This window comes from Chrysemys picta, chromosome 13, assembly GCF_011386835.1.
Source record: "Chrysemys picta bellii isolate R12L10 chromosome 13, ASM1138683v2, whole genome shotgun sequence".
Taxonomy (NCBI): Eukaryota; Metazoa; Chordata; order Testudines; family Emydidae; genus Chrysemys; species Chrysemys picta.
The window spans coordinates 49,349,350-49,364,300 of record NC_088803.1 but is presented as its reverse complement, the minus strand read 5'-3'; the positions used below and the strand labels follow the sequence as shown (position 1 = coordinate 49,364,300).

At 44.9% G+C, this 14,951-nt stretch overlaps 1 protein-coding gene across 4 annotated transcripts in view; it reads left to right on the top strand.

Annotated features, from left to right (window-relative positions):
- Positions 1-14,951, top strand: part of NKAIN4 (sodium/potassium transporting ATPase interacting 4) — an 86,053-nt gene that overhangs the window by 38,121 nt on the left and 32,981 nt on the right. For 2 of the 4 annotated variants that reach the window (XM_005309550.5, XM_065566148.1), the window contains exons 2-3: positions 4,458-4,595; positions 7,299-7,379. In XM_005309550.5, the coding sequence (XP_005309607.1) occupies positions 4,458-4,595; positions 7,299-7,379 (219 nt within the window). Of the gene's footprint in view, positions 1-4,457; positions 4,596-7,298; positions 7,392-14,951 lie in introns of all 4 variants that reach the window. The other 2 variants (XM_024114919.3, XM_024114918.3) reach the window with 1 other exon arrangement.

The following is a 14,951-nucleotide window of genomic DNA, read 5'->3' as shown; positions in this document are numbered from 1 at the left end:
GCTAACGTGGCCTGGATAGTGGGATAAAAATGATGTGGCATAAAAGGATTACAGGTGACCTCTAACTCATTCATTGGCTCCCCCCTACTCCCTCCTTATCCACACCAGTTAGGGTGACCAGACAGCAAATGTGAAAAATTGGGACGGCGGGGGGGGGGAGGAGGGGGATAATAGGAGCCTATATAAGAAAAAGCCCCAAATACGGGACTGTCCCTATAAAATCAGAATATCTGGTCACCCTAACACCAGTGCACCTAGGGAATGGGAAGACTTCTGAGCTCATCAGGGTGACCAAATCCATACATGCCAAAGGAGAAACTGCCACCAGACTCCTTGTTGTTTTTGTAGATACAGACTAACACGGCTACCTCCTGATACTTGAAACCATGCAAGAGTTACCCAGTTTACCTCCTAGCCTTGGCAGAGTTTAACAGTTATGTCCTTCACGCGGAATTGTAGCCTAATGAATTACACGGTTGTTTATCTATTCTGCTTTAGCAAATGTTTTGTTAATTCCACCCAAGGACCAGTGATAACTAAGAGAGAGCCTTGATGCCACTTGGGGATTCATTTCTGAAACCTGGATTGTGGCTTTAGCACTCATTGCTTGGGCAACATTAACAACCCCAGTAAATCTTTGTATTTACTGCACATCCCATCTCCTAGAACTGGAAGGGACCTTGAAAGGTCATCGAGTCCAGCCCCCTGCCTTCACTAGCAGGACCAAGTACTGATTTTGCCCCAGATCCCTAAGTGGCCCCCTCAAGGATTCAGCTCACAACCCTGGGTTTAACAGGCCAATGCTCAAACCACTGAGCTATCCCTCCTCCACATAACATCTTTCATCTGAGGATCTTAAAGTGCCCTGTAGTGTCTTTATTTTACAGGTGGGGAAACAAAGCCATGAAGATGAATGACTAGCTGAGTTCACCCATTGCATTAGCAGCAGTTTGGAACAGAACCCAAGTCTTCTGGCTCCCTTTCTCCTGCTCTAATCAGTCATGCTATAGGCAGGCTGTAGCAATCTGCTATGTCCATTCATAAGGTCACCAGGGCTGGCTGTAACTTTTTTGATGCCCCAGGCAAAAAGGAAGAGAGCCGTCCTGCCGTACCGCCCCCGTGAGCGCCGCCGAAATCCCCGCCCCCCCAGCGCCGTGCCACCTGAAGCCCCATCCCCTCCAAGTGCCACGCCGCCCGAAGCCCCTGCCCCCCCTCCGAGCGCTGCACCGCGCCAGCTCCTGCCCCCCCAAGACCCCGCATCCCCAGCACCACACCGCCCGAAGCCCCCACCTCCCCTCTGAGCGCCGCGCCGCACGAAGCCCCGCCTCCCTAGCACCACGCCATCCGAAGCCCCCACCCCCCTCCGAGCGCCGCGCCGCCGAATAATAAATAAATAAATAATTTTAAAAATCGAGCGCCGCCCTGCCCCAAGGTGCCACCCCAAGCACGTGCTTGGTCGGCTGGTGCCTGGAGCCGGCCCTGAAGGTCACAAAACATTGTTTAAAAATACAGGGCCTAAAGAAAATGGCAAAGGCACCTAATGGTCCAGGATGGGGATGGGCAAAAGAGAAGAGAAGTTTTAAAAAAAAGAGAAATGGGGTGAAATGGACTGAAAATTCCCAAAGATCTTCAGAGCAGTGTAGTTCACAGTGGAAGAAGCAGGGACAGAAGCAGCTAGCGGGACAAAGGAGGTAGCAGGTAGAAGAAAGGGAAGTATGAAGAGGAACATAGCTCCTCAAATAACAGGGCAAAATCCAGCCTGAATAAGGACTACAGAATCATCTGGGAATTTTGTCTGGAGCACAGACTGCATGAATTGACCCTGGGAGACAAATGGGGAATTCACACCTGCAAGAGCCAGCACAGGAACCGAGAAGAGGAGTCTCTGCTATTAAGAGGCTGGTGGGGGCTAGTTCAGCCTTCATGGGGCATGACAACAGCACACAATTGCCAATGCCTAAGACACCCTCCCCCCCATTACCAACCCTCTGTGCTAGTCTTCCATTCTGTCTCTGCATCTTACACCAGGGGATAGTCCCTGCAGGCCTGCGTGGCAGCTTTGTAGCTACAGAGCAATCATGAATCAGTCCCTAAGACTGTTGGGATCATTCCCTCTAACAGAGATGGCATGAGACCCATTTTGCCAGATTCCTGTGAATTAAACAACCCAACAGAGGTCCCTGCTGGAAGGAGATGGTGATCGACGGCTGGTGCTAGCTATCCCCTCCAACGACCACGCTGGCAAATGTTCTGTTGTAAAAAAAGGAACACTTTTTTGGACAGGCAAAGTATGATTTTTTTTTGTGACGAATAAGAACAATTCTTAGTGGCAATAATGCACTGTTGGGTAGAATCTATATCTGTCCATTTCTTACAGTGGCTGAAGGCAAGAGGCAAAGCTGAATATTTCATCCTAATGCACCTAAGGCAGGTTGTTATCTCTTTACAACACACACCCCATTGTGTCCCCTTGTCTAACGGCTAATTGATATACTGTGGTGCTGGCTCTATATGGTACATATTCCAGGGTTAATGTCACACACAAAGCCAATTAAATGCCTGATTGGATGAAGTGGTCAAAGTCAAGTGACCTGTTACCAGCCAATCAGGGTTCAGGAATTCTAAATGTCATTATAGTATGAACATTAATTCCCTACTAAAAAGATTAAGCATTTAACCTCTGACTGCTGGTTCTGATGAGATATAGAAAATCTTTTGCACTCATGGGAGGATACCAAATTGAACTACTGTGAAATGTGGCGTATTCTCCCTGTTCCCATTTCAAAGGCACAGCATTGCCACGTTTCACAGCACCTTCCAGTTAGTTAAAAAGGATCAAAATATGACAGCGCGCGTTACTTCAAAGGGGAGATTAATTTGTTTTGTAGAATACAGCCTGACTTTGAGGCAGCTCTCCCCACCCCCTGCTTCTCAGGCACCCCTTCTCCAATGCAGAGAGCTGTCATTGAGGGAAAACAGCTTAGCAGCCAGGCTTTTTGATCTCCTCCTGTAAGCAGCAACACTGTTTATTTACCCCTTTGAAACATAGATACTTCTGAACTTTCCCCGCTGTCTTCCGAGCGAGTGGTTTCAGCAAAGAGAACTGTGTGCCTGTATCTACCTGTCGTTCCTTTGGGTGTAGTTCCATTTCCTGTACATTCTGAGCCCCGGGGAGGCATATGAATGATTTCCCCACTGTGTCACCCAGGGAGGAGGCGGAACCGTGGTCATTGGATAAGCGTGGCACACCTCTTCGTGCTGCTTCACTGGGGCATGCATAGCTCACGGGGATACAATGAGCATCCCCCCAATACGTTAAGCCATTGCAAAAGTTCCACTGCCCGGTGCCCAGCTGCGTGCAGAGTACCCCCAGGAAAAGATGCACTTCAGATGTGACTACGAGGAGTAGACTAAGAGCATCCACTAAAAGCTAGTATAATATATCCGAATAGCTGGGGATGGCAAAGGCCCTTTGGATGCTCAAGGCTACCACCTGCAAGTGCGGGAGTAAATACTGGATATTATACACTTAATCTTGGGCATTGCTGGTAAATTTTGGCAACTGGTTTGTGGGTAAAAAATAAATACCAATTGTACTCTGAATGCTGTTAAGCACCTTTGTTTTGCTATAGCTGATCCCACTGTCTAAGGATTTGGTACCAGTCACGGTATTGGACATAGCATGTTTGGGCTGGCGCAAGGGGGGAGGGATAGCTCAGTGGTTTGAGCATTGGCCTGCTAAACCCAGCATTGTGAGTTCAATCCTTGAGGGGGCCATTTAGGGAACTGGGGTAAAAATCTGTCTGGGGATGGGTCCTGCTTTGAGGAGGGGGTTGGACTAGATGACCTCCTGAGGTCCCTTCTAACCCTGATATTCTATGTAGAAGAGTGTATGTGCCAGAGGTGTGGAGTTAAAGGGATGGGGGGAGGCACTAGCCCATTCACCCCCACCTTGCTTGAGCTGTGAACATATCAATGAAAAGACTTCAGGGGAGGAGGTTGTCTGTTTGTTTTTGTGCAATTGCATGTCTGATTTGCACATATAGCTGCCTGCTCTATGTAGCAATTTGATGCACAGATGGCCAGCTACAAGTCTAGCTGGATACATTGACTGCTGTTACGTGCACAGTGCTGGTAAACACATGTGCCCAAAATGCACATATTTTTGCATTGACTGTTCTGAAAATCTGGAAGTAAAGCATTAACAATTTATGGATTTTACCTTAAACTAATATATTAGCATTGAAAAGAGCTAAATATGTGGGGGGAGGGCAGTGCTTCTGATGGGGAGGGAATTCCTTCCTTCCCCATGCTATCCCAGTGGAGGTACCCAGGTGAACCAATAAATGGAAAACACCAGAGGCAGCTGGGGTGATGAAGTGAATCTGAGATTGAACATTAAAAGCCTTGCAACAAGCCGTGAATTTGTAATTCATCTTTTGCTCCTTTTCTTCCAGCTTGCTGCATTAGAGAGACAAGTGTTCGATTTCCTGGGCTATCAATGGGCTCCTATTCTAGCCAATTTCCTCCACATCATCATCGTTATCCTTGGCCTCTTCGGTACTATTCAGTATAGGCCACGCTACATAGTGGTGGTAAGTAGCATTCACTTTCTTCTGTGCTACAATTACCCAGCCAAGCCTGTGATCAGGTCTAGTGGGCACTGGGTTAAGGCTGGAACCAATCCATTCATGCACAGATATTCAACCATTAGAGATTTTTATCCACACAGAATCATAGAATCGTATGACTCAAAGGAACCTCGAGAGGTCATCTAGTCCAGTCCCCAGCACTCATGACAGGACTAAGTATTATCTAGCCCATCCCTGACAGGTGTTTGTTTAATCTGTACCTGCCTGTGCTGCTGTAAAGAGCACACCATTTATTCTACTCTTTGCTATATTTACTCAGCACTTTTGGAAGAGATTAAATCATATTTATTATTTGTATTACAGTAGCAGCTACAGGCCACCACTGAGACTGGAGTCGCATCATGTTGAGTGGTATACAGACACATAGTAAGAGAGAGTCTCTTCCACTGAGAATTAACCATCTAAATAGACAAGGCAGACAAAGGGCTGGAGAAAGGAAGTGTTATTTTTCTCCATTTTACAGATGGGAAAACTGAGGCACAGAGCGATGAAGTGACTTGTCCAAGCTCACACAGGGAGTCTGCAGCAGAACTGGGTGCTGACCCAGATACAGAGCTGGGTACTGACTGTCTATAACTGGAGATGATCCCAGGTCTCCTGAGTCTCAATCTTGTGTCTTAATCACAAGATCATTGAGGACTTCATAACAAGCCAGAGGTTATGGATCTATTACATGAGTGGATGGGCGAGGCTGTGTGGCCTGCAATGTGCAGGTTTGACTAGATGATCACGATGCTGCCTTCTGGCCTTAAAAGTCTATGAAATCATCCTTTCTTGATAAGTAGATGCTCAAGTCAGATTTCATGGTCAGTGACCACTGGATCTTTTCAGAAGCCTCCTGGAATGGAATGTTCATTTACTGGCTCTGCTCATTGTTGGTTAGAAACCATTTTTGACTGGAACGTGTTTTTTTGAAAACCAACATTCAGAAATATTTTTTAGATACTTAGAATCACATTCTGATGCCAGCAAGCATCTCTCTTTACAGGATCTACTGCCTTGTAATTGACCTAAACTCTATATGATTCATGTTCCCCTTCAGCTCCGCTTTATCACTGTCAGTTATTGGACAGATAAAATCCTCAATGACAGGGACAGGGACTTCAGTAATAAACTTCTGCCAGCTGGCAGGTTTTTTGGCAGGAGACAGTTTGCAGTCCCCTCTCTCTGTGGAAGCTGACAAGATGGAGATCAGGTTGTGACTCTCAGGCTGTCTGACAACCTCCTAGCCTCATACTTGGGCCCTCTAGCACAAGCATACACTCTTGATGTGCGTGAAATGTACCTGTTGACGTGGGTGGAAGACAATTAAGTATTGGAATAGAAAATGCCAGGGGAAGTTAATTTAAAGGAGTCTGAATAGTATTTTTCTGAGGAATTTGGGATTTTTCTACAGACATTGTCCTTATTCAGTTTCCCTACGTGTTGACAGCTTTCAGACTTCATTCAAAGTAAACCCAATCAACTAACAAACTTCTCGGAACACGAAAAATGCATTCTGGTCACACTTCATATGAAGAGTTACCAGCTGCATAGAAAGCTTAGCTGAAGGATGTTTCTTGAGTCAGGGTAAGTAGGAATCCAGCAGGGCAGGGCTTTCCAGCCACAGGTCAGTAAGACAGATAGTGTGGGTTCATTGAGTTCGCCTCAGTTTCTACTTCACACACCTGAGACCAGCTGTTCTTCTTCCCCTGGGATGCTAGGTTCTGCTGCACCATTTCCTCCAAGACTCTAATTGCTGATCTGGTGCCCAAGGGAAGGGACCCACAGGCTGCTGGCTGGTTGGCTGGCAGAGTTTGTTTCTTTCATTTATGTATTTCTAAGCATGTTTATGGAGGTGAGTGACATAACAACTGCACTCTTCAGAGGAGCAGGTCACAGGAATTAGAAATGGGGCCCATTTTGCACTTGCCCTTTGTTCTAAAAAATGCCAAGGTTATTTGTCTGGTGGTGTTTTGAAATTGAGAAGTCACCTGGAGCTCAGTTGGAGCCTCCCATTCCTCCTAACTTTTGGCCTTACTCTGCCCTGTGAGCCCCTGAACAGCAGCCACTATCTTCGAGCTGAGGACAGATGAATGTGACTCCGTCCAAAGTCTGTCATCTCCCCTTGGCAGGCTGCTGTAAGAGCAGCGTGAGGCACCTTAGCCCCTCCCGCCACTCACTATGTGAGTTCTGAACACCCCTGCCCTGCGAGGGGAGCTAGAGCCAGCCGGGGCCTGATGTTAAAATGTTATTGGGTCTGACAAACCTAGCTTAGCCAGCTGAAAACTCAGGGCCAGATCCTCAGCTGGGGTTTATCAGCACAGCTCCACTGACACCAATGAAATACATAGAGTGATCCCAGCGGAGGGAACTTTCACCGGGGAATGGTGGGGGGATGTTGCATTAACAGGCCATGCTGCAGAGTAGGACAGATGCAGCCTACTGCCCATGAACCCTGCTTTTGGGAGCCAGATCAGAGCTCCATAACCACCTGAGAGCTATAGCTTCATTGAAATGTAGTCAAATGCCAGAAGAGCAGAAAGCAAGTCTGAGACTGATTTGGGACATTTGACTGTCTCCAGCTGTATCACATGCAAAGCATGCCAGCTTCCCAGGGCACCCCGATGTTCATTAATTCTCTCCCCCCTGCCCTTTCCTTTCTAGTATGCCATCTGGACTGCCATTTGGGTCACCTGGAACATCTTCATCATCTGCTTTTACTTGGAGGTGGGAGGACTTTCAAAGGTGAGTAGGAAGGTGAGCCTGGCTGATTGGAGAACAGGAAATGGAAGGGAACCTGCTGGGGAACAATGTGTGGGGGAGGGGACTTGCCAGGAGAAAAATGCTGCCTGCCCTCTTGATGATTAAAATTAAAGAGGAAAAAGGGGAAGAGTGCTGCCTTCTTGCATTGATTAATGCAGTCCGATGCTTAGGGGCTCTCTGGGGGAGAGAAACATGTTGCAAGAATTTTGTAAAAAGGTACATAATAAATAATAATAAAAACAAGGGTGAATTTCTTGGCGTCCCCTAGCAGAAGTGTCAATGGTGGCTTGATTTTTCCCCCCATCAGTCCCTGGACACAATGGAATCAAATAATATTTCAAACTGAAAGTGGGAAAGAGCTCTTGTGGCAAGGTGCAGGGGGGGACCATTGCATGAGAGGGGGTTAATTCCTAGCCAGAGTTCAAAGGCAACTCTGGGAGACTGAGCTAATTAGCTTGCAGCCCAGGCTATTGAGGGTTAATAACACTTTAGAAGAAGGGTGCATTGCTCTGAGGGGAGAGAAAGAAGGGTTTGTGCTGATCAGACTGCAAAGCAGGGAGTTCTGGGGAATCATTATCACTGCCTTGTACCGTTTGCATTTTTGAGTTTGCTCTAGGGAAGGAATGCATTTAGGGACTTTAGCCCAGTTAGTGTTCAGCTGGGTTAAACCAGACTTCTTGCAATAACTCACTCAAGGGGTTTTCTCTCTTTTTATTCTACCCTTAGCCCTGCTAATGGCCCTCAGACAGTTTAGGAACAGGGACACCATGTTTCCAATTACACCTCTCTGGAGAGTTCAGTAAAACACCTTCTCTGTGTCCTATATGAAGAGTAAAGCTGAAGGAAGCCAGGTAGATGCATTGTGGCATCTCCATAAATGTGGCAACATAGGTGACTGCTTATCATAGGCTAGGCACTTCCCTGGCTCAGGTTCTCCATCTACAAATAGAGCTAGTAATACGTGCCTACTGCAGGGATGTTGTGGGGATTAAATTAGTGAATATTTGCAAAGTTCTTTGAAGATGAAAGGTGCTAAATATTATGGTCTGCTGCATGAGGACGGAGTCAGAAATACTAGCAATTGGAGCCAATTCCTAACCTAAGCCCAGGCTGTAAGCCGTGAATTGCTAATGAATATTGCTGTAGTTTAATTAGCTCAAAGTGGTTAGAGGAGCTTGGTTCACTTTAGAACACTTTACATTTGACCTGAATTCTCAGGTCATATGTCTAAATTACAGACATTAACTGGAACTGCTCTATGTTTTATCGGGTTTATGTTAACTCAGTGAGTGGTCACAAAAAGCCCGGTGCAGATAGGAGAAACTTTAATTTCCTAATTCCCCAACTAATCTCTGTTTTCTGAAGTAGCCACAGAAACTCATTGAAGAGAGCTCTCGCCTGGACCAGTGATTATCATTGGTCCAAAGTGTAACTTCAACACTGGCTGCAATCAGTTAGATAAAAGAATCTAGTTTTGGTTAGTAACAGTCTGAAAGCACCTTTCTGGAAACAGTAAAACTCAGATCAAACTGTCCCTTTGATGGTTCACTGACTGACACTCCTGTTTTCTAGCAGCCCATCTCTGATGTATGTTTGCTACCCTTGACCTGTTTTACATTATCTGAGTTTTACGGCTTGGAAAAAGATTCTGCAATTCAAACAGGATAATACAAATGCCATTCTGCCACCTACCAATGAGCTTTAACCCACTACCTTTGTGTCATGGGACTCTTTAGCAAAGCTCACAACTTTATATGATTATGTTTCTACTGCTGCCAATCTTTATTTAGTCAATGGAACTACTCAGATGAGTGGGAGACTGTTTGTGTGAATAAGAGTTTATAGATTTGAGCTGCACTGTATAACACTTCTATTTTGTCTCCTAGTGGATTCTTCCTTGGAGCTGTAACAGAGTTCACACCATTGAGGGGGTGGCAACTGGCAAAAATAAATAATGTTGCTGGTTTCATGAAAGAGCACAATAATTTAGAGCTGAGCTTTGATTTTTCACATATTGTTTTTGTTTGAAAAAATGCCATTTTGCTCTTTTTTTTTTAATTATGAGAAACTCCTTGCATCCTAAGAGTGGCAAACTATGTCTATAAACAAACAAACGAGAGATCTTGTCAGCGGGATGCTTGTGGAAATGAATTCCGGGATTTAAGGTAGAATTTTGGGTGTGCTTCGTGGTTTAAAGGAGGAAACTTTAAAGATGCATTGTCCCAGAATCTCTTTCTCTCCAAAGACCTCACTAAATGGGGATTCTACTATTCTGTGTGAACAAGATGGATAAGTGCACCTAGCAGTTGTCTACGCACACATTTTGCACTGGTTTAGGGTATGTCTACACTGGACCTGGAGGTGTAATTTCCAGCTCAAGTAGACATACCCACACTAGCTCTGATTGGGCTAGCACACTAAAAATAGACATGTAGCTGCAGCAGTGCAAGGGTCTAGCCACTCAAGTACATACCTTGGGTCTCAAATGGGATTGTTGTTGGGGTAGCTAGCCCCTCCCACAGCTTGTGCTGCCGTAGCTACACTTCTGTTTTTAGCACTCTAGTTTGATCAGAGCTGGTACACGTATGTCTGCTCAAGCTGGAAATTACATCTTGCAGTTCCATTGTAGACAAACCCAAAGTTTAAACTGGTGCAAACCCCTGTGTGGACTCCCTTATTTCAGTATAGCTGAAACCTGTTCCAAAGGGCTTAACTGCACAGAAAAACTTTAACGATATGTGAATATGAAACTATTTAGTTGAACTAGTGCAAATCCCTGTGTGGATGCTATTCTATCTCTTTGAGTTGTTAGGGGTTTTTTGTTTTGTTTTGCTTTTAAGCTTATTGTGAATTGATTGTGAACAGATTTAAGTTAAACCCAAAGAAACCACTCTAAAACTGAAATCAGCATGTCCATACAGGACTTTACACTGATCTAATTAAACTGATACATGTTTGTATGTAGACAAGGTTAATCGACCTACGTTAAACTGAAACAAACCTAGTTTAAACTGAAATCAAAATGTCCACAAAGCCTTTTTTGCATCAGTTTGACTAAGTCGGTTCAAAGTCACATCTAAACTGATGCAACTCTGCATGTGGACAGGTTTCTATCCTGGTCTATGTGAGAACCACCAGGTCCTCCTGCACCTCCAGAGGCCTGACCCAAAGCTCACTGAAGTCTGTGGAAAAACTCCTATTGACTTAAATGGGCTTCAGCTCAGTCCCCATAAGAACTTCAGGACAGTACCCAGCCCCGTGAGCTCACTGGATGAACCACCTCTGGAAGATGGCAAGAGCGTTGCAGTATCCGCCATTTGCTGAGGAGCATTGTATGGTGATGCCACAGTGGGGCAGGTATCCCTGCATGTGTGTACCTGAGGGGGATTCCTGTCCCTAGGTCTGTGTGTTGTATTGACTGTTCACCCATCTTTCCATGTGCACCCCTATAAGTTAGATGGGGCAGGGTGAGGAAGCCATGTAGCATTTCTGACCACCCCAGTGCTTCTCCTTTTCATTTCTGGCAATGATGTAGTGTCAGATGCCTGGCTGATATAGCTGTGTCAGCAGCTGGTTAATTTATAATGACAAAATGCAGCAAGGGCAGTGAGCTAGAAAGAATGGAGTTTGTTAAAATGGCAGCTGGTAATGACAGCCCTGTCCAGTTCAGACAGGTGAAGACTCCGGTGGGGAGACCAGGGGGAAAAGAACCCTGATTGTTTCTGCTTTAACAAGTGTAATATATGCCTGGTGAGGTGAAAATATGAGCAACGAGGAAACTGCTACATGTCATTGCTGTATATTCTTTGTGGTCTGGTGAATAGCTCTGATTTCGGGAAGGTGCAGGGAGAGAGGATGGTGATTGAGAGGGTCAGGGAAACAGAGAAGAGAAATTACACAGCTGTTGTGCATTATTTGTAGAACACCAATAGGTTTTTAGGCGCAGGCTTGTTTCTTGTGAATTATGGGGGAAGGTCGTCTTCCTCTCAGGCTACATCTACACTATGAGCTGGGGGTGTGATTCTCTTGCACAGACACACGTGTACTCGCTCTCATCTGAGCTTGTGCACTAAAAATAGAAGTGTAGCCTTGCTAGTACAAGCAGTAGAAGGGATGGCACAGGCTAGCCACCCTGAGTATGTACCCAGGGGGTTCAGTCATGTTTGTTCTCAGTGCACCTATCCCATGCCACTGCTGCCTATGCTACCACTGCATGCTACTATTTTTAGTGTGCTAGCTCAAATGAGAGCTAGTGTGAGTATGTCTGTGGGAGCTGAAAATCACACCCCTAACTTGCCAAGTAGACGAAACCACAGTCTCTGGTAAGTGTTTTGACACCCAGATCTAGGTGTCTAGGTGTCTCCTCAACTCAAAGCAAGACTCTATCTCTTCTTCTCATTTTGTCTTTTACTCCCCTTTCGTAGAGTAGCCACTACATCCTGGTGTTGACCAAGAAAATGCTAAAATATCATCAGAACAGCCAGCCTCGCAATGTCTCCAGTTCAATTTTGCAAGCCACCCAAAAAAATGAGAAGCATCTGAAATGTCAGGTGTTAGCCCAAATGCAACCTCCAAGCTTTTTGAGGCTCTCTCTCTGATACTTTATGTACAAATGTTCAAAACATTAAAGAAAGAAAAGAGTGGTGGCTATAAATTGTAGCCAAAGTGCTGCTAATATTCCTGAGAAATTTAGGCCCAGATTTCCAAAACTATAGGCATAATTGTTGGTAATTATCCATGCATATTTTTACCTAATGTGCATGTGCAGTTGCAATAAACATGCATTTAACAAGTCATTTGGGCATGTGATTAGTGAATGGGTGCATGATGGCAGTAACCATGTGTGCAAAAGCATACAGGCAGTTCCAAATATCTAGACTCCAAATATCTGGAGTTAAACTGAACCCTCTTCGTTTCCCTTTTTCCTAGACTCATCTGACACCATATCAAGCTGAGTTATTTTTGTCCAAAAGGAAAATTCTCTCATCTTCTGAGTACTTTACATTGGTTCCTTATTCCTTGAACAAGAAAATCAGTCTGACAATTGTGATGATTTTTTTACACCTTGTCATTTTTCATATTTCGATATCTTTCCTTCATAGAGTAAAAGGAATGAAATATTGTCTGCCAGAACTTCATTAGGTGGACAGCAGACACATGGATTGGCAGACAAAGGTCTAATAAAACATTTCCTGCTCCCTTGCAATGATCTTTTGAAAGCAGGTCTAGCTGTGCCAGTTTTTTTATGACCATGATTTGGTCAGACAAGAAACATGGAAGACCTGGAACTGAAATGTTGCTTTTCATCTTCAGCAATGTGACGCTGATGTGCTTCCTAGCAGGTTTGGTGCAGACCCCTGACTGTCTCTGCTCACTGTTCGGAGCACGCTCGCAGTATCATGGTGACATACTGCTTCTCTGAGCGCTTTGTACAGCTGCTCTATATCACTGCAATTGGTGCAACTCCTGCGATTCCACTTCCAGACTGCTGCTTCTCTTCCTCCTGCCTTGTCACATTCTCCCTCTTCTTTCTGTCTATGCATCCATCTAGCTAGCGATTTATAATACTTGCATCACCGTGGCATCTTGGATACAGATCCAACTATCACAATAAACTTCTCTAGATCCACTTGCGAAGCATGAAGACACAGCCCATTTACACAAACACACTGTTTAGGTTAGTGGGAAATGCCAATCTAAATTAATAATTAAAATCAGGCTGCTAAAATGTACATGTCTCTGTCTATTCAGCTGCCACATTGATTATTCATCATATGCTCAGGACACTGAAACATTTTTGAGAGACAGTTTGTGTCTGGGCGTCACCTTTAAACCTGCCTCTGTTCATTCTTTTCATCTGGAAACTGTTCATCATGGAATGGTGATTTTTAAATTTTCCCACCCAGGCCTGATGCTCGGCCTTAACTCTCTACCAACACTGTTCTGATCACTTATAGGAGCATAATTTTTGTTAGCCATCATGGGAGTTATTTGCATTCAAGAAGAAAATAGGTAGAGCTTTTCTGGGATAGCTCTGGTACCTGAGCCAATGTTATCAGATGGAGGTGAGAGGAAACGCACTGTTGATAATAATTACTCCCCCACTCCTCTTCCTGAATTCAGAGAATAGAAATCCATTACTTGGCCTTTAAGTACTACAGCATTGTGAACAGACAATGTGAGTCTAAGCAATGATAAAAGTAATTCCCTTGCTGCCTCAGTGAAATGCAGGCACTTAGCATGCACTGCTACGAGATAAGAATTATTGTTTCCCTTTTTGATAATAAATTTTTCCAACTTAAAAGAGGCAAAATTATTCTGCCATCAAGCTCTGAGGGCTTGCGTGGCTGGGCTGAACTTGTTTTGAGAGCCATTTACTGCTGCCTTGCCTGAAAATGAATGAAAGGGGGAGCGGGCTTCAGAAGGCAGGTGGTGAACGAAGAAACACAGCCGTCTCTGATGATCTTTAAGCCTCATAGCACCAGCCTTTTTTAAGCTGATTCTGTGGGTGCTAGGGGTGGGGAATTGCCTCTAATATAAAGGTGTAGGAGATGTAACAGGAAAAACTCTCATCCTGTACTAGATTTTAGGGGTTTTTCCTCCCCACAGCACCACCACAGTGCTGGAGAATTGCAAATAGGCATCAACAAGATCCGGCGACAGTTTAAATTGAAATGTGAGCTTGGCTGGCCTTCAGCGTGCTCTTGAGAGGGAGCTTGTTTCACCGCTTCTCTCATATTTCTTTTCAGATTGAAGGCTAAGGAGGTAGCAGTAACCCTTTAAATAGTCACCTGTCAAGAAATGGAGGGAGTGTAGAGATATACCGATCTCTGTTCCTCACTGAAATAACTGGGAACTGATAAGTATTTCCCAACGCATCTCACACTTCTAGTTACCTTTTCTTGTGCATTTTAAGGAACATTGCAAATGCTTCACGGAATATTTTTGTCTCTGTTTCTGAAATCATTTCCTGATTCCTGATTCTTTTGCCCTGTTTTTAATGAGCTGCTTCTGTGATTTTCATATAACCCTAATTAACTGCCCCTTTGTTTTTTTGTTGCAATAAGGAAAACAAAATGTTAGCAGACTGCAGTAGGAGTCCAGAGATACTTCCCCTGGCCTCCCAACTAAAGCTTAGCAAACAGAGGTCAATCAAAGGTTTGCCTTGAATGCCCTTTTACGATGCTTGGTCACAGCAAGTGTCCCCCAAAGAGTGACTGCCAGGGGCAATAGTAAAAAATGGCATTGATCTCAGTGCGCTGAGAAAGCAACACCTCCATTCCTGTCCCTTACCCCAAAACACTGTTGGCAAAATGCCTCATCACCTTTTCAGAATGATGTGTGCAAAAAGTCACTCGCATCTGCTTACACAAGGCCACTCTCAAGCCCAGTATGTGCAAGCGTAATGGTCGGTTAGACTGATCATTTGTGTGTGTGTGTGACTGCCTGCTCCACTTGAACGTGCAAATGTGCCCACGTTTTTCCAAGCAACTCTTAAAAACTGGGGGGGGGAGGGGTGTCTCTCTAGGAACCGCTCAACTTTGGCACTGTCGT